Below are 20,207 nucleotides of genomic sequence, written 5' to 3'. Positions count from 1 at the left end.
CACTTATTGGAGACTGCACGAGCTTTACTATTTCAGCACAAGGTTCCAAAAGCCTATTGGTCTCAAGCAATCCTTACTGCATCATATCTGATAAACCGAATGCCATCTAAGGTCTTGGGGATGAAGACTCCATTTTTTGTTCTTTGCCCTCACCTTCCTGTTTATTCTCTTCCACCGAGGGTCTTTGGGTGTGTATGTTTCTGTTGGGACCCAAATACCTTCCCTAACCCAACACAGGGAGTGGAGCAGGCCACTACGCATCAGCAGTACTCAAGAAAGCAGAAAGGACAGGCGACAGAGCCTCAGGGACAAGCAACAGAGCCTCAGAATTAGTTACACACAGAGAGGGTGATTCTGTCGACAAAAGATATTCCCTCCATGATATTTCCCAGAGTTTGTTATCAGTTAGTTATTCTGCCAATCAGAGGATATTCCCTCTATGATTACACCTATAGGCCAGATATATAAGGCCCTACTCTTTTAAAGAAGGAATGAATGAATATCCCCTGTTTTTCTCTTTCACTGCATCCCTCTTTTCCTACCTTCCCTTCTCTTCTTCCTCCCCATTTTCTGTTTCAGGAGGTTAAGCCACCCTCTAAGGGGCTTCCGAGGTGAGCGGTATCTCACCAAGCTGGTATCAGAGCAAGGTTGTAGACCAGCTATGCCGCAGACAAGATCCTCTACCATGGAAGACAGAGTCGACCAACTTGAGATTGGGTTCCACCAAGTATTGAACGAACTCAGGGATCTCAAGGTGGTCATCTCTAACCTCGCCTCCCAACAACAGTCCGGCGAGACCAGTCAGCCAACAGGGACCGACGCCTCTGTTTCCGGAAGCCAGGGAACTAGGGGTTACCCCACCGGAAAGGTTACTAAAATCAATTTTCCCAACTATTCTGGTGGAGATCCCATTCCTTGGATCTTCAGAGCAGAGAGATTCTTCGAGTACCATGAAACCCCTGCACACCAGCACGTTGCCATCGCCTCCATTCACCTTGAAGGAGACGCTATTCTCTGGCTTCAGTGGTATCGACAAACCCATCCTCAGGTAGCTTGGGCGGAGTTCACGGAAGCTCTGTGCATCCGTTTTGGGCCGACGGCGTTCGTGGATTATGACGAACTTCTCACTCGATTAAAACAGACAGGGACAGTAGCAGACTACCAGCTCGAGTTCGAAAGAATGGCGACCAGAGTACACGGATGGCCGGAGAAGGCCTTGGTTGGGTGTTTTGTGGGAGGTCTTAGAGAAGACATCTGCCTGGAAGTGAGAGCTCTTCGACCAGCGACAGTCATGGCGGCGGTGGGCATGGCTTGCTTGCAAGAAGAGAAGATTGATAGCATGAGCAGGACTAGCAAGCCATCCTATCCGAATGTGAGGGCTCTCTAGCGGGCCGAACAGCAACCCCAAAAACAAGTTGGGGATCCACAGAAGCCCATTTTGCCCAAGCCCATTGTGCCTTTCAAGCGCCTCTCGTGGGCTGAGATGCAGGCCTGACGCGAGAAGGGCCTCTGTTACAACTGTGATGATAAGTTTGGGTCGGGCCATAAATGCCGGGTCCAGCGAGTATTTCTCCTTCAAACAGAGGGAGAACCAGAGGGGACAGAACCAGAGCACCTCGAAGACTGTGAGCTGATATCAGGCGAACCAGAATCGGTTGGAGCCGAGATCTCTCTACACGCTCTCATGGGCCTCAACCCTCTTCAATCCATGCGAGTAGAAGGAAGATTGGGTGGCCGATCTGTGATGGTTTTGATTGACAGTGGCTCTACTTTGAATTTCATCACTTGCCGTTTGGCAAAGCAACTAGGTATGACTATACACCCCACTCCTCTCTTTTCAATCCATGTGGCTAATGGGAATCAGATGTTATGTGATGGTGTATGTAAGAAGGAAAGGATCCTCGTACAGGGCCATAATTTCGTGGTAGATCTTCACCCATTGGAATTCTTGGGGGCTGATATCATTTTGGGAATCCATTGGTTACGTGGCCTAGGTCCTGCACTGTGTGATTGGGCCAGAATGACAATGGATTTTTGCCAAAATGGACAGACCTGCCATTTGCAAGGGGTGCGGCCCCCTAGTCCCCGAGGTGATACCTTAGCCTCTATAATACGGGCCTCCAAGGATACTGGACAGCCCTTGTTTATGCATTTGGGCATTCGGCCCACAGTTCCGATTTTAAACAATCAGGACTGTGACCAACCTACTGAAGCCCAACACCAGAGCCTAAGATCGATCCTCGATCAGTTTGGTAACATATTCAAGGAACCAAACCAGTTACCTCCACCCCGGGCCCATGACCATCAGATACCCCTCTTACCCGAACCCAAACCAGCCAATGTGAGGCCATATAGATACCCTTATTTCCAAAAGCTGGAAATTGAGAAGGCAGTAAAAGAGCTACTGGACAAGGGGCATATACAGACCAGCACCAGCCCGTTTTCATCCCCCGTACTCCTAGTGAAGAAGAAAGATGGTAGTTGGCAGTTTTGCGTAGATTACCGGGCCCTGAACCAGATTACAGTGAAGGACAAGTTCCCAATACCTCTCATTGACGAACTGCTGGACGAGTTAGGGGAAGCACAAGTGTTCTCCAAACTGGACCTGCGGTCCGGGTATCATCAGATCCGGGTTCACCAGGCTGATATCCACAAGACAGCCTTTAGGACCCACAATGGCCACTATGAGTTTCTGGTTATGCCGTTTGGTCTTACCAACGCCCCCTCCACCTTTCAGGCCCTCATGAATGACATCTTCAGGCCTTTCTTAAGGCAATTTATTCTGGTATTTTTCGATGACATCTTGGTTTACAGCAAGGATTGGGGCACCCATATGAAACATCTCAAACTTACCCTCACAATTCTGAGAGAGCACCAGTTGCATGCCAAATTGGCAAAGTGCTCCTTTGGACAAAGACAGATTCGGTACTTAGGCCATGTGGTTGCTGCAGGCCAGGTCATGGCAGACCCAGAAAAGATAGGTGCCATCCAAAATTGGCCCAAGCCCACCACTGTAAAGGCTCTCAGGGGTTTTCTTGGGCTTACCGGTTATTATAGGCGCTTCATTAAGGGGTATGGGCTTATGGCCGCCCCTCTAACACGCCTGTTAAAGAAGGATTCGTTTGGATGGGCTGATGATGCCCAACGGGCCTTTGAAGACTTAAAGACAGCAGTCTCTAGCCCTCCAGTCCTCACTCTTCCGGATTTCTCTCAACCCTTTGAGATAGAGTGTGATGCATCGGGTGTCGGAGTGGGGGCCGTTCTGATGCAGAAGGGGCAACCCATTGCTTATTTCAGCAAAGCTCTCTCAGCAGCCCACCAAAATCAGTCCACCTATGTCAAGGAAATGATGGCCGTGGTAATGGCAGTACAGAAATGGCGTGCATACCTATTGGGACGCCAATTTATCATCAGGACAGACCAAAGAAGTTTGAAGTACATAGCAGAACAAAGGGTGCACACCCCGGAGCAGCAAAAATGGCTTAGTAAACTAATGGGATTTGACTACCACATCGAGTATAAACCTGGGCCTGCCAACAAAGTAGCTGATGCCTTATCACGGGTAGAAGAGCTGACCCAACTAACCTGTTCTCAGCCCAGTTTTCCCTTATTTGAAGCTATACGGCAAGAAGCCAGATCTGATCCACAGCTGCAAGACATCAGGGAAAGATGGAAAAGTGACCCTTCTCAGGTTCCGGGTTACCAAATTGTGGGGCTTGATCTTTTCTTCAAGGGTAGGTTTGTGGTTGCTCCAAATTCCACCCACAAAACTGAACTGCTAAGGTTGTATCATGATTCCGCATTGGGAGGATATTCAGGGGTGCTACGGACCCTAAAAAGACTCAGCAGCCACTACCATTGGGTAGGAATGCACAAGGATGTGTTGCACTATGTATCAGAATGCCCAACTTGCCAACAGCAGAAATACTCCTCACAGTCACCCGTGGGCCTTCTACAACCCCTCAAGATTCCAGAGCAAGTGTGGGAAGACCTCTCCATGGATTTCATCACAGGACTCCCTCGTTCTGCAGGAAAAGAGGTCATCATGGTAGTGGTTGACCGCCTCACCAAGTATAGCCATTTCTCTGCTTTGCCTCACCCTTACATTGCAGCGATGGTGGCCGACATTTTCATACGGGACGTGGCGAAACTGCATGGAACACCAAGATCCATTGTCTCGGACCGTGACCCTGCCTTCCTAAGTTCATTTTGGAAGGAGTACTTCAGATTGCAAGGAACCCGACTACACCCATCCACCAGCTATCACCCGCAAACTGATGGACAGACTGAAGTCATTAATCGATGCTTAGAAGCCTACCTTAGATGCTTCATAGGGGAGAAGCCTAGACAATGGGCTCACTGGCTTTCGTGGGCAGAATACTGGTACAACTCAACTTATCAGTCAGCTGCAAGGATGACACCTTTCAAGGCCCGATATGGCAGAGAACCCCCTCCCATATTACCCTATGAATATGGGTCGTCCAAGGTGGCAGAAGTAGAGACTCGCCTACTAGAAAGAGACGAGATTCTTAGACTGCTCAAGGCCAATTTGACAAAGGCCCAGCAACAAATGAAGATCAGCTACGACTCTCACCACCGCCCATTAGAGTTTCAGGTGGGTGATTTTGTCTACCTTAAGCTCCAACCTTACCGCCAGGTCTCAGTGGTAAGACGAGCTTGGCACAAGCTAGCTCCCAGGTATTATGGGCCCTACAAGGTGCTCGAAAGAGTGGGCCTTGTTGCTTACAGATTGGACCTCCCTACTACCTCGAAGCTTCATCCAGTGTTTCACATCTCTCTTCTCAAGAAGGTTGTGGGAAATCATACTCCTACCTCATCTAGCTTACCCCAACTCACTGAAGAAGGGGACATTTACACAGAGCCCATCAAAATTGTGGATTTTCGATGGGTCCGACGAGGTGAGCAGGTTGTACCAAAAGCCAAGGTAGAATGGGCCGGGCTGCCCCCAGAAGACGCCACTTGGGAACCTTATCTCAGGCTGAATGAGAGGTTCCCGAACCTAGACCTTGAGGGCAAGGTCAATGCTAAGGAGGGAGGAATTGTTGGGACCCAAATACCTTCCCCTAACCCAACACAGGGAGTGGAGTAGGCCACTACCCATCAATAGTACTCAAGGAAGCAGAAAGGACAGGCGACAGAGCCTCAGGGACAGGCAACAGAGCCTCAGAATTAGTTACACACAGAGAGGGTGATTCTGTCGACAGAAGATATTCCCTCCATGATATTTCCCAGAGTTTGTTATCAGTTAGTTATTCTGCCAATCAGAGGATTATCCCTCTATGATTACACCTGTAGGCCAGATATATAAGGCCCTACTCTTTTAAAGAAGGAATGAATGAATATCCCCTGTTTTTCTCTTTCACTGCATCCCTCTTTTCCTACCTTCCCTTCTCTTCTTCCTCCCCATTTTCTGTTTCAGGAGGTTAAGCCACCCTCAAAGGGGCTTCCGAGGTTAGCGGTATCTCACCAGTTTCATACATGTCAAGGATCCGAACAAGACCAAATTGGATCCTCGAGCTACGAAGGGAATTTTCTTGGGGTACTCTCCTACTCAGAAGGGATACAAGTGTTATGATCCAGTCACCAAGAAAAAATATGTCACAAATGATGTGGTGATCTTTGAGTCTCAATCCTACTTTCAATCTTCCCTGGATCCTCTTCAGGGGGAGACTAGTGGGATGGAAGAGGACCCTCCTATTGATCCTTCTATTCCCTCCTTTGTGCCCCTCTCTGCCTCGGATCTTCCATCCTCTCCTCTTGATCCTCCTAGTTGTAGTATCCCAGGTGAATCTAGTGAGGCTCCCATTGGCCCAGCTACTACTAGTGATGTTGCAAATGTTACTAAAGACTCCAGCAGGCAACAGAAAGATATCAGAATCACATACAATAGAAGGAAGAAGAGTCCTCCAACTCATGACAGCAACCAATTGGACTCAGATCAACCTGTCTCAGTAACTCAAGGTAATCCTATCAATTCCTCTGACTTGGATCTTCCGATTGCCCTTCGTAAGTCTACCCGTTCTTGTACTATCAGACACCCCATTGCTGATTTTGTGTCTTACTCACATTTGTCCCCTCGTTATTGTTCTTTTGTGTCTGCTCTCTCTTCTGTGCATGTTCCTACTAGGTACTCAGAGGCAGTGTCTGACCCAAAGTGGAAAGAGGCTATGAATGAAGAAATGAAGGCCTTAATGAAAGCAGGGACTTGGGAATTAGTAGATCTACCAAAAGGGAAAGGCACTGTTGGATGCAAGTGGGTGTTCACTGTGGAGCATAGGGAGGATGGGTCCATTGAAAGATACAAGGCTAAACTCGTAGCAAAGGGATTTACTCAAAAGGAAGGAATTGACTACAAAGAAACATTTGCTCCGGATGTGAAGAATGCCTTTTTAAATGGTGATCTACATGAGGAGGTATTCATGGATCCTCCACCAGGTTATGAATTTTGGCAGGAAAGTGTGTAGACTGAGAAAAGCACTATATGGCCTTAAACAGTCCCCTCGAGCTTCGTTTGAGAAGCTATGTGGAGCCATGAAGAAAGGTGGTTATACTCAAAGCGGGGCAGATCATACCCTATTCATAAGGAAGAGAAATGGGAAACTTATAGCTCTTATCGTCTATGTAGATGACATGGTAATTACTGGGGATGATAAGAGATTAAAAGGTTAAAGGAGGTCCAAGCTACTGAATTTGGAATCAAAGACCTGGGTCAACTAAGATACTTTCTAGGGATTGAAGTTGCTAGATCCAAAGAGGGCATCTATATATGTCAACAGAAATACATCCTTGACCTTCTAGAGACAGGCATGTTGGGGTGCAGGCCAGCAGATACTCCAATAGAACCAAACCATGGTCTACAGGAGTCGGTAGGAGAGGACTACCCTGATAAGGAAAGATACCAAAAGCTAGTGGGGAAGTTAATTTACCTGTCCCTCACTCGTCCTGACATTGCTTATGCTGTTCATGTTGTCAGTCAGTTCATGCACAATCCAAAAATTCCTCACATGAAAGTTGTAGAAAGGATTCTCAGATATTTGAAATCTTGCCCTGGGAAAGGGATTCTGTTCAGAAAAAACAATAAAATTGAAGTTGAAGGGTATACTGATGCAGATTGGGCTGGTTCTGTGGGTGACAGAAAGTCGACTTCAGGATATTGCACCTTTGTTGGAGGAAATTTAGTTACATGGAGAAGTAAAAAACTGAATGTGGTTGCCAGGTCTAGCGCAGAGGCTGAATATCGGGCTATGGCTCATGGTGTGCGGAACTGTTGTGGCTTAAGATTCTTCTTAGTGAACTGGGAGTGAAGATTGAGTGTCCTCTCAAGTTGTACTACGACAACAAGGCTGCCATCAACATTGCAAATAACCCAGTGCAACATGACAGAACAAAACATATTGAGATAGACCGTCACTTTGTTAGAGAAAGAATAGTCTCAGGAGAACTCTGCATTCCTTACACTCCCTCAGAGATGCAGATTGTAGATGTCTTAACTAAAGGGCTAACCACAGTGAAATTCTTGGACTTACTTGGCAAGCTAAACATGATTGACATCCATGCTTAGCTTGAGGGGGAGTGTTGGTTCGGCTGATATTTTGTTATCCTCTTGTCTAGGTTGGGTATTAAGTCTTTAGTTAATGGGCCTTAGTTATTGGGCCTATTTTTATTTAGTGTCTTATTTGACTAGGTGTCCCATCACTAATCAGGGGCATCCTGGTCCTTTTATGTAACTTTATGTACTGTTATTATATAAGTGAACAGGGCTGGCTGATGAACAATGCCCATTCGAACAGTTCTTTTCTCCTCTTCTTCTTCCTCTTCTTCTCTGTTCACTTGACAGGTTCAGTTCGGCAAACAAGTACAAAACTGCTTGGCCACTAGACGAGGCAAGCCTCAAAGGGTGCCTTATCGCCTAGGTATCGCCTTAACAACTATAGTTTGTTGAAGGTGAACTTAGAAAAGAGCTTATTGATAGGAGCGGGAGATCTAAGTAGGGCGGCTGTGGAACAATTTGCAGTGCTGTTGGGTAGTAAAGTTGGGGAGCTACCTTTTCACTATCTTGGGCTGTCGATGGGGTCTAACTCAGCAGTGGTTAACATTTGGAGGCCTCTTATAGAGAGAGTGGAGAGGAGGTTGGACAGGTGGAAGGCCAAGGTATTGCTCATTGGGAAGCAGAACACTCTCAAAAGGAGTATTCTTTCTAGCCTACCAACTTATTACCTCTCATTGTTAAAGGTTCCTGAGGAGATGGCTGTGAAAATTCAGAAGATTCAAAAGGATTATTTCCTATGGGAAGGGCTGGGTGGTCCAAGAAGTTTCACTAGTCAAGTGGGAAAAGGTGTGTAGGTCAAAGGAGGGAGAGGCTTAGGCTCAGAAGGATAAAATCCTTTAACAAAGCATTACTAGGGAAATGGCTGTAGAGATTTGGGCAAGAGAGAGAAAGGGAAGCTTTATGGAGGAGGGTGGTGGTTGGAAAATATGGAGTGGTAGGGTTTGGGTGGGAACCGAGAAAAGTAAGAAGTTCTTATGGATTATGTGTTTGGAAAGGAATCATGAGATTTAACCAGGAGTTCAGGGGCTTGATTAGATTCAAAGTGGAGATGGGTCTAGAGTTAGGTTGTGGGAAGATGAATGGCTCGGGATAGGGAAACTATGTGATGCTTGTCCAGCTTGTCCAAGATTATACAGGTTGACTGAACAACAAATCACAATTGATCAGTGTTACGAGTGGAGAGGGGAGCAGCCAGTTTGGAGAAGTTAGAAGGCATCGGTACTTCTAGGTCCACAGGAGATGGTTTATGGTGGAAAGAGTGCAAAGAAGGAAGATTCTCAGTGAAGTCATTCTACAAGGCACTAGTAAGAGAGAGTTTGGAGTCAGGTCAGATAAAAGGTGTGGGGGGTAATCTGGTACCCCTCCAAGGGTAGAGGACTTTGTTTGGTTGGCAGAGCATGACAACATTCTTACTACTGACCATCTAAAGACAATTCATATGGCAACCTACTGTTATTTATGCAACATGGGGGAGGAGACAGTCCTTCATTTGTTCTTCTCGTGAAGTGTAGCAAACTTGATTTGGAAGTTCTCCTTCTTGTTTGGAGTGAGTGTCTTCCAACCTTTATCTCCAGCAGAAATCTTTTCCAAATGGACAAAACTCAAAGGAAGTAAGAAAGCTAGAATCCTGTGGAGCTGCATTCCATTTGCAGTCTGCTGATCTATATGGAACAAGAGGAACAGAAGGGTATTTGAAGACAAGTCAAAGAGCATTGATCTTCTGGTAGCAGCAATGAGTAATTTGATATCAGATTAGGTGTTGCGGCTTCCAAAGTGAACAAAGTAGATCTCTTAGAGATTTTTGGAGTACTCTTAATTTGCATCCTTGTAATTAAGAATTATTTTCAGTTTGAGTTGTCTAGCTTTTGGTTGGTATGTCAACTTGACAACCCGCTGATATGTAATATACCTCTTTTTCAGATTAATTAATTTTCTATTTATCCTTCAAAAATAAAAAATTTTTTGGTTGTCCTCTTGACCTTGTTTTCTCCATCACAAACACTTATGCCTCTATTCAAATTTTGAATTCTTTTTTGTTTCCATTCCTACACTGGTGAAAATCCATCCTCCATATGCATAATCTTGTACTCTAAGTTTTCTTCAAAGAAAGGTGTTTATCTAGAATCCAAAAGATAATATACAAATGAAACAACTTCTTTCCAAAGGACCAAACTCTTTTATCAAACTTGGGGTTATAGATGGATGCACTTCTTCTCATACACATTGACTAGACAATGACAAAAATGTTTTCTCCTCTTTTCAAGAACATTTGGACATATTGAACTTCTTTGACACCATCGGGGTTGGTGATAACGTGAAGAGAAGGAAGGTGGGGTGAAGAACTTCAGGGGTTGGGGTTGAAAGGAAAGAAACAGAGGTTCAAAGGAAGAGTGAAGCGGTTGCAGGGAAGGGAGAAGAGGAGAGACAAGGGGCCGAAACTGAAAAGAACACTGAGAAGAGAAAGTGAGTATTAACTGTCTGTGGATTGACAGGTAGGTGGAGGTTGGGAAGTCTTTGGGCCTATTCTTCCTGAGAGAGGAAGGGTTAGTGAGGAAGGCAATTTAAAAATTTGAGAAAAGTAGAAGAGAAGAGCAAATCAAAAAGAATTTAGTCAGGGAAGGGGGTGAGGCATGGGAGGAAGGAGAAGAGGGGGTGGGGAAGGAATAACTGATGAAGAATAGAGGGAGAACGCTAAAGCTTAGAGGGAGTGTGGAGTTTAAAGTTGAAGTTGAAGTTGAAGCTAGTATATCATGGATGATTAGGGGCCTGAGAGATGAAAGAAGAATGGTTATAAGGAATCTTTCTGAGAAAACAAAATCTAGAGGTAGTGATGTTGCAAGAGACAAAGATGGAGCCTATTGAGCTGAGAATAAAGAATGAATTTTAGTGGTCTATCGGGAGATGCATTATCATCTGGGATTCAAGGGTCCTTAGAAAGACCGGAGTGAAGCTGGAAGTGTTTTCAACTTCAATTTGCTTCCAAATGGTGGAAGGGCAGTGGAGGTGGGAGCTTACAAATATGTAGGGCTGGATGGAGTGAGGGTGGAATTTTTGCAGACTGGATCTTAGTTTAATCAGATTTTGGCCAATTTTTCAAGAGGCCTCTAGAGATAAGCTTGGAAGTAAAGGGTTTCATATGTATAATCTGGATAGTCTATTTATGATTTGTATTTGACATGTTTCTGTTAGAGTAGCTGGCATGTGGATGTTGCCTTAACACCTGGATAGGATGTAATATTTTTATTTTTTTAATGAAATTTTGTTTTATTTTTACTATCAAAAAATAATAAAAGTATCCTCTTGGCTCAGAGGACCAAACTCTTTGATCAAACAAGGAGTTCCAGGTGGATGCACCCTTCTCTAGTCAGAGGTTATTTCATTAAACTCTGTCCTAAGATTGTTGTTGTCCCACCACAGATTTTTCTGAAACTTAATTTTCGCCCCACTTCTAACAACAAATTTGGTGAAAGATGTAAAGCAAAAATGTGAATCACCATATACATTTTCCTTCTTTTTTGTCTCCCCGTTGTCAAAGGTGTAGCATGTCCAAAAGCAGATATTATCACAACAGTTTCCATAACCATAAGTACTATTTTATTAAGTACAACCTTTGGAATTGAGTAATGAAATACCTGGATTTTCATATGTAACAAATCCTATCCCCCGATGTTGCTTTGTTACTGGATCCTAGAACGGATCAAAATATCAGATTTCAATGCCTCGATATAAATGGATAAGTCAAATAACATATTTCAAAACTCAACATAAATGAAAAAGATAAACATAACAACTAAGGCCATCTCAAACAGCCAGTGGGTGTTTGGAAGAAATACTGAATCCGAACCAATTTCCAGTTATGCCTGGACCTTGGAGATAGATGGGCAAAACTAGAAAATTGCATTTAACCCCATACTTGATTATGATACTTCACTAGGTCTTGGACTGAACTGCTTTTGATATGCCAACTAGTGAGATCCATCAAGGGTAGAATATATGGGCATGTTGGGGCAGTTTAAGAAATTACTTGAGTGGGTGATCATAGTGATAGGATTGGCCCATTTTTTAGACAAAGTGAATATCATGGTTTACACTCTCTCTGATGGAAATCTAAACTATTGGCAGTGGATTTCAACTATATTTGAAATCTGATTTGCAAAATGTATTTATATGTTATACTGCTATTTTATGAAAAGGATTTGCAATAAGATTTTAATCCCGAGATCCATCTGAGCAGAGAGTCACACTGCATTTTATAGTCAAGGAAAAGGTCCTTCCCTATGAGCAATGTTTTGATGATTATGGGCCGAGAGGTTAAGTGCAAGAGACCATTACAAGGCTTATTACCTAATGGGCTTCATCTTACATAAGTCTATCATCCTTGGGTCTTCATAGGGTGGCTTGAATCGAAGGATCATTTATGTTTAAATGTTGGACCCAAACTAAGTCCAAGCTAATTGGGCCAGGGGTTCACTACCCCTGGGCAAAGAATTCGGCCTAACCTCTTTTAGTGTAAGGCTGGACCCTTATGGACTTATATGAGACCTTTGTGGGTCCCGTCCCACGCTATACAATGATCAAGCCTATGTGGCCTTACAATGCCTAAGTAAACCATTAAAGAAAATGGGCCTAAAGCCCATAACTAAAGTGATTATTTAAGTGATCACCATAGTCTTCAAGGCGCCAAGGCAAAGCTAGGCAAGAGGGGGGCACCTTGTCGCCTAGGCGGGTGCCTAGGCATCACCTAGGCGATGGATTTTTTTTATGTAAAAATCACATTTCCTAGGGTGGTTCCCTAGGTTCCATAACCAACTTTCTTTAATAACTATCTGTAATTTTCATAAGAAAATTATAAACTTCATGTTTAAGTCTAGAAAATCAGCATATTTATGAGAAGAAAAAGAAGAAAGGAAAGAAAATCCAAAAAATATAGGGGCTGAACCCCTATTTTTGTTATAGGAAAAGAAGAAAAGAAAAGTTAGAAGAAGAAGAAGATGTGGAAGAAGAAATGTGTTGATTAGACAAAATTTTAAGTTCTTCCCTTATTGGTTCAGATTTTGAAGTCATTGAGGGTTCAATACAGCAGTTAGCAATGTTTGTGTTGATTAAACCCTAACAAATAAGAAAATAATAAAAAGGAATTAGTTTATAAACAAAAAAAATGAATATTTTTCTTTAATAATGTCTATTTTATAATTATAATCTCAAAAAAAAATAACAATATAAAACTATTTTTTTACACAGTATGCAAAACTGCTTGGCAACTGTTAAAATAATTTAGTTGCTGATGTTAGGGCCTGTTTGGCTAATTAAAGTGTTTTTTTTATTTCGTTTTTTCTTTCTGTTATGTCTGTTATTGTACTCAGGGGCACAAGGGTCTTTTCCCTTGTTATTTCTGCCACCCTATATATATTAAAATAAAGGTTGGCGCCGCCTGTACTGTTACATTGCAAAACCCTTCATTCTTCTCTTCTCTTCTCTTCTCTTCTCTTCTCTTCTCTTCTCTTCTCTTCTCTTCTCTTCTCTTCCTCTTATTTCTGGCCGGCCATACTGTCAAGATGGTATCAGAGCGGGAATACTGATTAAAGAGAGCAGATCGAACAACCTTACTGAGAGAACAGATCGAACAAACTAGCTGAACCTGGGCGGAACAGAAATCTGATTTTGGATTGAAAAAACAGCTCTACAACTGGTACAGTTCTCCCTGTTTTCTCTTCTTTACCCTCCTTGGTCATGTGCCGAGTGAAAACCATGAGTCTGGGCGGCTGAATGTTGTCGAATATGTATACCCCCTGTTTTTTTGGATCGTGTGATCTTGTTCATGTGTTAAGACAACTGTAGGTCAAGGATGACCTGTCTTCTCAATGGTTTGATTTGACTATAAGTAAGAAGGATCTCTCCTGCTGCTTAGTGGCTATTAGACATTCTAGAATTCTGGTAGGTTGGGACAGTTAAAATTATACAGGTCTGAAATCTACCGAATACTACCTCTGTTTTGTCCGGAATTTGGTACTGTTTGTGCTCAACCTGGTTGTTAAACCCAAGTGTGTGGGTGTGGACTGAGTGGAGCATTGTTTTGTGGAGTAAGAAGGGGTCCTAAGTCCGGTGTTTGGGACTGATTATCTGTTTGACCATGTCGACTGAGAATTCTGCTACTTCAGAGATTTCAGGGAGCCACAATGGAGTGAGTGGGGGAATGGATATGAGCTTTCCCATGGCTGTTATTCCCTTTGATGGTCTGAATTACCTTGAGTGGTCTAGGGGAATAAAACTCTACATCACTGCTAGGGGGAAAATAGGATACATCAATGGAGAGTGAAGGAACCGAAGTATGGAAGTATTGAACATGATAGGTGGAACCAAGAGAACAGTATGGTGATGGCTTGGCTTTTGGTTTCAATGCTGCCACAAGTAAACTTTTATGTGGCTAAAACTGCTTGTAAGATATGGGAACAAGCGAAGTCCACCTATTCAGAGCAGAGACACTATGCCAAGATATACCAACTGCAAGCTGAATCCTCTACTTGCAAGCAGGGGGAGAGGAGTCTCTCGATGTACTATTATGATTTGACATCAATATGGAAAGAACTTGATCACTATCAAAATGTGAATTGGAAGTGTGATGAAGATGCAAAGGCCTATATGTCACTTGTATCTCAGCAATGAGTGTTTGCTTCCTCCTAGGGCTGAATCTGTCGTATGAGTCCATCAGGGTGCAAATCTTGGGTAGTAAAGACTTGCCATCAGTTCAGGAGGTGTATGCCTTGGTGCAGTTAAAAAAAAGCAGAAGAAGTGTGATGAATGGTGTAGAAGGGGAGTCAGTTGCCCTAGCTATCCGAGGAAATTCAGATACAAATGTCGGAGGTGGTTTTAAAAAGGGTGACACTCAGAAAAAATCAGATGATAAGAGCAAGCTTTGGTGCACTCACTGCCAGAAGACACGACACATGAAAGATACATGTTGGGATCTCCATGGAAAACCTAAATGGGCACAAGATTTGGGTAAGAAGTCAGCACCTGATCAGGGCAAGAAACTAGGCCAGCATAATCAAAAAAGGTATAACTCAACTAATATGGCATCGACAGAGACTAGTCCTTTGGTAACTCAGGAGAGGCATCCCAGTTCTGACCCTAAGGAAGATATTATCAACTCCTTTCGTGAACATTTGGAATTGTATGGTAGGACTCTCCGCCAGATGGATTCTAGGCCTACTCCCTCTACCTCGTTTGCGTCTACATCAGGTAATGCCACAACCTTCCATGTGTCATCTCATACTACTGATTCTCCTTGTATTATTGACTCCGGAGCCTCAAATCACATGACCGGTAAGTCTAATTTGTTTCAGACATATAAACTTCTCTCTGGAAGAGATAAGGTAAAACTGGCTGATGGTTCTTTTTCTACCATAGCTGGCCGAGGCACCATACCTCTCCCACTTGGCCTTACTCTTCCTAATGTACTGCACGTTCCGAAATTACCTATTAATTTGTTGTCTATTAGTAGTCTGACTCACTCCTTGAACTGCTCAGTCACTTTTTTTCCGTCTTCATGTGTGTTTCAGGATTTGACCTCGGGGAAGACGATTGGTAGAGGAAGCATGGTGGATGGTCTCTACATGTTGGAGAATAATGCTGGTCTAGTGGCGACAGAGTCCACGAGTTCGTCAAGTGAGAGTCAAGCCTATTTATGGCATAGTCGTTTAGGTGTTCTTTCTTTTGAGTCGTTAAAAGTTATGTTTCCAAAGTTGTTTGAGTCCTTGTCAGTGAGTCAGTTACAGTGTCAAACTTGTCAGTTGAGTAAGCATTGTAGAAGTTCTTTACCTTTACGAAATAAAAGATCTGAATTTCCATTTCATATTGTTTATTCTGATGTTTGGGGCCCTGTTACTCTATCTACTGCGGCTGGCTATAAGTACTTCATTACCTTTATTGATGATTATTCTAGATACACTTGGGTTTACCCTATGCAATCTCGAGATGAAGTGCCACAAATTGTGAAAGATTTTCAACGCATGGTATTCACTCAGTTCCAAACGGAAATCCATATCTTCCAGTCAGACAATGCGAAGGAATATTTCCATAGCGATCTCACAAAGTTTTTTGCTTCGAGTGGGTCACTTCAGCGAAGCTCTTGTGCTTGGACACCCCAACAAAATGGTGTGGCTGAACGGAAGAACTGTCACCTTCTCGAAGTCGCTCGTGGCTTGTTGATTCATATGAATGTGCCAAAACAGTTTTGGATGGATGCAGTCTTGTGTGCAACATATATCATCAATCGCATGCCCTCTCGGCTACTAGAGTATAAGGCCCCACATCAGCTCTTGTTCCCTACAGCCCCGCTGTCCACCATTCCGATGTGTGTTTTTGGGTGTCGTTGTTTTGTCCATAACCTGTCCCCTACTCGTGGTAAGCTTGATCCTCGGGCTATTCCTTGTGTTTTTCTTGGTTACCCTTTATCTCAAAAGGGGTATCGCTGCTATGATCCCATTGCTCGCAAGTACTATGTTTCCATTGATGTCTCATTCTTTGAGAATCAACTTTTTTTCTCGGTTTCTCCTCAAGGGGAGAGTAGGGTTGAGGAGAAACAGGCGATGACTCAAATTCAACTACCTCCTTTACCCGATCCTCCTCCATTCCGAGTTTTTCATCGTCGCCATAAGAGCCAGTAGAGTTCAAGAGCCGTGGAGCCTGACACTATGCAACCAACATCATCGGATTCACCCAAGGCAGATCCGTCTCATCAGCCAGGTACACTTGCTCCCATTGATATATTTGTTCCTTTAAATGTTGATTCACCTGTCACCAATGATCTTAATATTCCTATTGCTAAGAGGAAGGGTGTTAGGTCTTGTACCACTAATCATCCTATCTCTAATTTTGTGTCCTATGAGCATGTTTCGCCTTCATACCGTGTCTTTCTCTCCTCTGTGGACAGTGTCCCTGTTCCTAAGACTGTGGCAGAAGCTTTGTCAAAACCTAAATGGACAGATGCAATGCAGGAAGAAATTGATGCTTTACACAAAAATGGCACTAAGGAGTTGGTAGACCTTCCTGAAGGGAAGGAACCAGTGGGGTGCAAGTGGGTGTTCACAGTGAAACACAAGGCTGATGGAACTGTTGAAAGGTACAAGGCTAGACTGGTAGCAAGAGGCTTTACACAGGTATATGGAGTGGACTATGCAGAGACTTTTGCTCCAGTAGCCAAGATAAACTCTATCAGGACTCTTCTTTCCTTGGCAGCAAATCTTGACTGGGATCTTCACCAATTGGACATCAAAAATGCTTTCTTGAATGGTGACTTGGAAGAGGAAGTGTACATGACCCAACCCCCAGGGTTCGGTGCCAAAGGCAATGAACAAAAGGTGTGCAGGTTAAAAAAATCTCTATATGGGTTGAAACAATCACCTCGGGCTTGGTTCTGTAAGTTTCATTTAGCAGTTCAACAGATGGGGTTCAAACAATGCCAGTCAGATCATACTCTATTTGTGAAAAGAGGTGAAGGTAAAATTGTAACCCTTATTATGTATGTGGATGACATAGTGATCACAGGAGATTGGGAGGCTGAAATCCGGAGACTGAAAAAATTCTTAGCCACTAAATTTGAGGTGAAGGATCTAGGCCCCTTACGATACTTCCTTGGAATTGAAGTTGCCCGCTCTCACAATGGCATCTTTATTTCCCAACGGAAGTATGTACTAGATCTACTAGAAGATACAGGCAATTTGGGGGTAAAACCATATGATTCACCTATTGAACCTAATCACCATCTGGGAGACAGTCAGGGAGAGTTTTTGAAATATGTAAAGACGTTCCAGAGACTCGTGGGGAGACTTTTGTATTTGTCTATGACCAGGCCTGATATTGCCTATGCAGTGGGTGTCCTTAGTCAATTCATGCACAGCCCTAGGACAACTTACTTTGAGGCTGCAGAGAGGATCTTGAGATATCTCAAAAAGTTTCCTAGAGCTGGTTTGTTGTTCCAGAAACACAGTCACTTAAAAGTGGAAGTATATACTGATGCAGATTAGGCAGGAGCAGTCAATGACCGAAAGTCTACCAGTGGGAATTGTGCCTTTGTAGGAGGAAACCTTGTCACATGGAGAAGCAAAAAACAAAGTGTGGTGGCTAGATCCAGTGCTGAAGCAGAGTATAAAGCGATGGCTCATGGGGTTGCCGAAATCATGTGGATAAGAAATCTATTAGGTGAACTGGGTTTCGCAGTAAGCAATCCTATGTCACTCTACTGTGACAATAAAGCTGCCATCAATATTGCTACTAATCCAGTTCTGCATGATAGGATGAAACACATTGAAGTGGACAAGCATTTTATTAGAGAGAAACTTGAAAGTGGAGAAGTGTGTACACCATATGTCAGCTCAGAAGAACAACTTGCAGATATCTTCACCAAAGGTCTTCATCATGTGCAGTACAAAGATTTGTGTGACAAATTGGGCATGATTGACATCTATGCTCCAACTTGAGGGGGAGTGTTAAAATAATTTAGTTGCTGATGTTAGGGCCTGTTTGGCTAATTAAAGTGTTTTTTATTTCGTTTTTTCTTTCTGTTATGTTTATTATTGTACTCAGGGGCACAAGGGTCTTTTCCCTTGTTATTTCTGTCGCCCTATATATATTAAAATAAAGGTTGGCGCCACCTGTACTGTTACATTGCAAAACCCTTCTTTCTTCTCTCCTCTCTTCTCTTCTCTTCCTCTTATTTCTGGCCGGCCATACTGTCAAGAGCGACTAGGCGAGGCGAGCCTCCAAGGGCGCCTTGTCACCTTGACAACTATGCTGATTGCATGACAACTTAATTTGTCACGTCATTTGGATCGAAAATAGGTATTGATCTGGGTATGGAGCGCCCATTCTCTTAAGAAGATAATGCTTATTAATTAAAGATAAAGTCTTGATCCAAATCTGATTTGGATCAGCTCCTAATAGGATTAGGAGAATGCTCTATTACAAGGGACTAAGAGGGGAGGGACAATTCACTCTATTCTCTCCATTCTCTTGCTCTCTTCTCTTCTCCCTTGCTTCCAATAAACCCTAGTTTGAACTAGCTGTGGTAGGGGCTGAAATTGGTCAACCCTCTGTAGTGTTTTGGCAAAAACCTAAGACACACTCAGGCTTACATTGCTGCAACATATCCAAGACAGTTTGGAGATCGATTTTGCAGAAAAAGGCATTGTTGAATCAACTTTGCTTTGCAAGTGCGCCATCTTTAGTTGAATGTCGGTTCGGGTCCGACATTGCACATGAACTACCACTTTGAGAGCTGCTTTTGTGGACTTCGTATCAGGTCTGATCAGAAATTAATCTGGGTTTCAAATTTAGTCCGGTTCAGTACAAGACCGATCCTGAAATTTCAAATTATCGAGAAATGGTTCCCAGGTTGGGTTAGAAATTTTTTTAACAATTTAGCCAACCACTAGATCTGGTTCAGCCATGTCTAATAGAATCTCTAACCCTCTCAAAATATTCTACATGTAACTAAAGTTTTCTCTACACTGAAGCTCGGCTTGGTTAGTGCTAGTCCTACAAAAAATTTTAAGAAAGTTTACAAGAGAAAGGGTGTGAAGACGAAATCATTGGAATTAGTTGATCCTAGTAGGGGAGAACTGGATTGCCATCCGATTTTAGTTTCATAGATGGTTAATGCTCAACAAGCCAAGAATACTGAGGAAGGGAAAGAAACAAACTTGAGGATAGCTAGCACGATTTTAGGAGAAAATGGAGAAGAAAGTTGGACTAGATATTGAGAAAATTGTTGAAAAAAATGTTGGAGTTGGAAAAAAACTTGGTCTTTTCTTTTTGGAGGAAAGGAGTTTGCTAGAAGAGCCATTAAAGAGTTTGAGAGGAGGGAGGAGAGTCTGAAGAAAATTATTATGGGGGAAGGAGGAGAGGCTTAGAATGAAGCAAATGGGAGTGATGATGGGTATAGAGAGTAATGGTGGTTGGGTCATGTCTTGTCTTTTTTTGTTTTTGTTTCTTGTTGTGTCTGTTATTTTGGGGTTTAGGTGGAAGGGGGTTGGGTGTTAGGTTTTGAAGGGTCCTTTTGTAGGTTGTTTTGTTTTTGAGTCATGTTTTTGTCAAGGTCTCCTCTTCTTTGTGGGTGATTGCTTGTCACCTCTCTCTTGTTTTCTTTTTTCTTCTTTAATAAATATTCTTTTATTTATTATAAAAAACCACTAAATAATCAAACACAACCAAGTTACAAACTGAAAAATTCAGATCTTTGTCAAGTGCAGAATCTTTTCGTGTTAACTCATTCAAAAAATGATTTCAACTAAGCTAATCTTTAAAATTGCAAAACACAATTTCAGTATATGGTGTGAGTAAAATCTTTTTGACTAGATCAATTAACTCACTTAGTACTTTAGGGAGTGCTGAATTGTTTTTTGTATTTCTAAAACTGTCATCTCTTATTATATAATTGTGTTTGACATATGTTAATAGTTGTCAAGGCAACACCTAGTGGGGATGATATTCTTGCCCCTCCTAGAAGAACAGCCAACAAATTTTTGGCGTTGGGCCTAGGTTTTCTGTCTATGCCTGGCCTACAATGTCTATATGTTTTATATTATATGAAGTATAGCATATATTATATGCCATATAATATAAAGCATTATATATGTAT

The 20,207-nt window shown here is 42.9% G+C and overlaps 1 protein-coding gene across 10 annotated transcripts in view; it reads right to left on the bottom strand.

Moving 5' to 3' along the window:
• The window catches only part of LOC104610178 (uncharacterized), a 98,691-nt gene that overhangs the window by 44,873 nt on the left and 33,611 nt on the right, over nucleotides 1-20,207 (bottom strand). For all 10 annotated transcript variants that reach the window (XR_016076340.1, XR_002023384.2, XM_010276684.2 and 7 more), the window contains one exon: nucleotides 11,203-11,257. Coding sequence is in view for 8 of the 10 variants with exons in the window: in XM_010276684.2 (XP_010274986.1) it covers nucleotides 11,203-11,257 (55 nt within the window). In the remaining 2 variants the exon portion in view is untranslated. The remainder of the gene's footprint in view (nucleotides 1-11,202; nucleotides 11,258-20,207) is intronic.

The sequence above is a fragment of the Nelumbo nucifera genome, chromosome 5 (assembly GCF_055504915.1).
Source record: "Nelumbo nucifera cultivar China Antique chromosome 5, China Antique-T2T, whole genome shotgun sequence".
Taxonomy (NCBI): Eukaryota; Viridiplantae; Streptophyta; class Magnoliopsida; order Proteales; family Nelumbonaceae; genus Nelumbo; species Nelumbo nucifera.
This window is presented reverse-complemented; position numbering and strand designations above follow the sequence as displayed.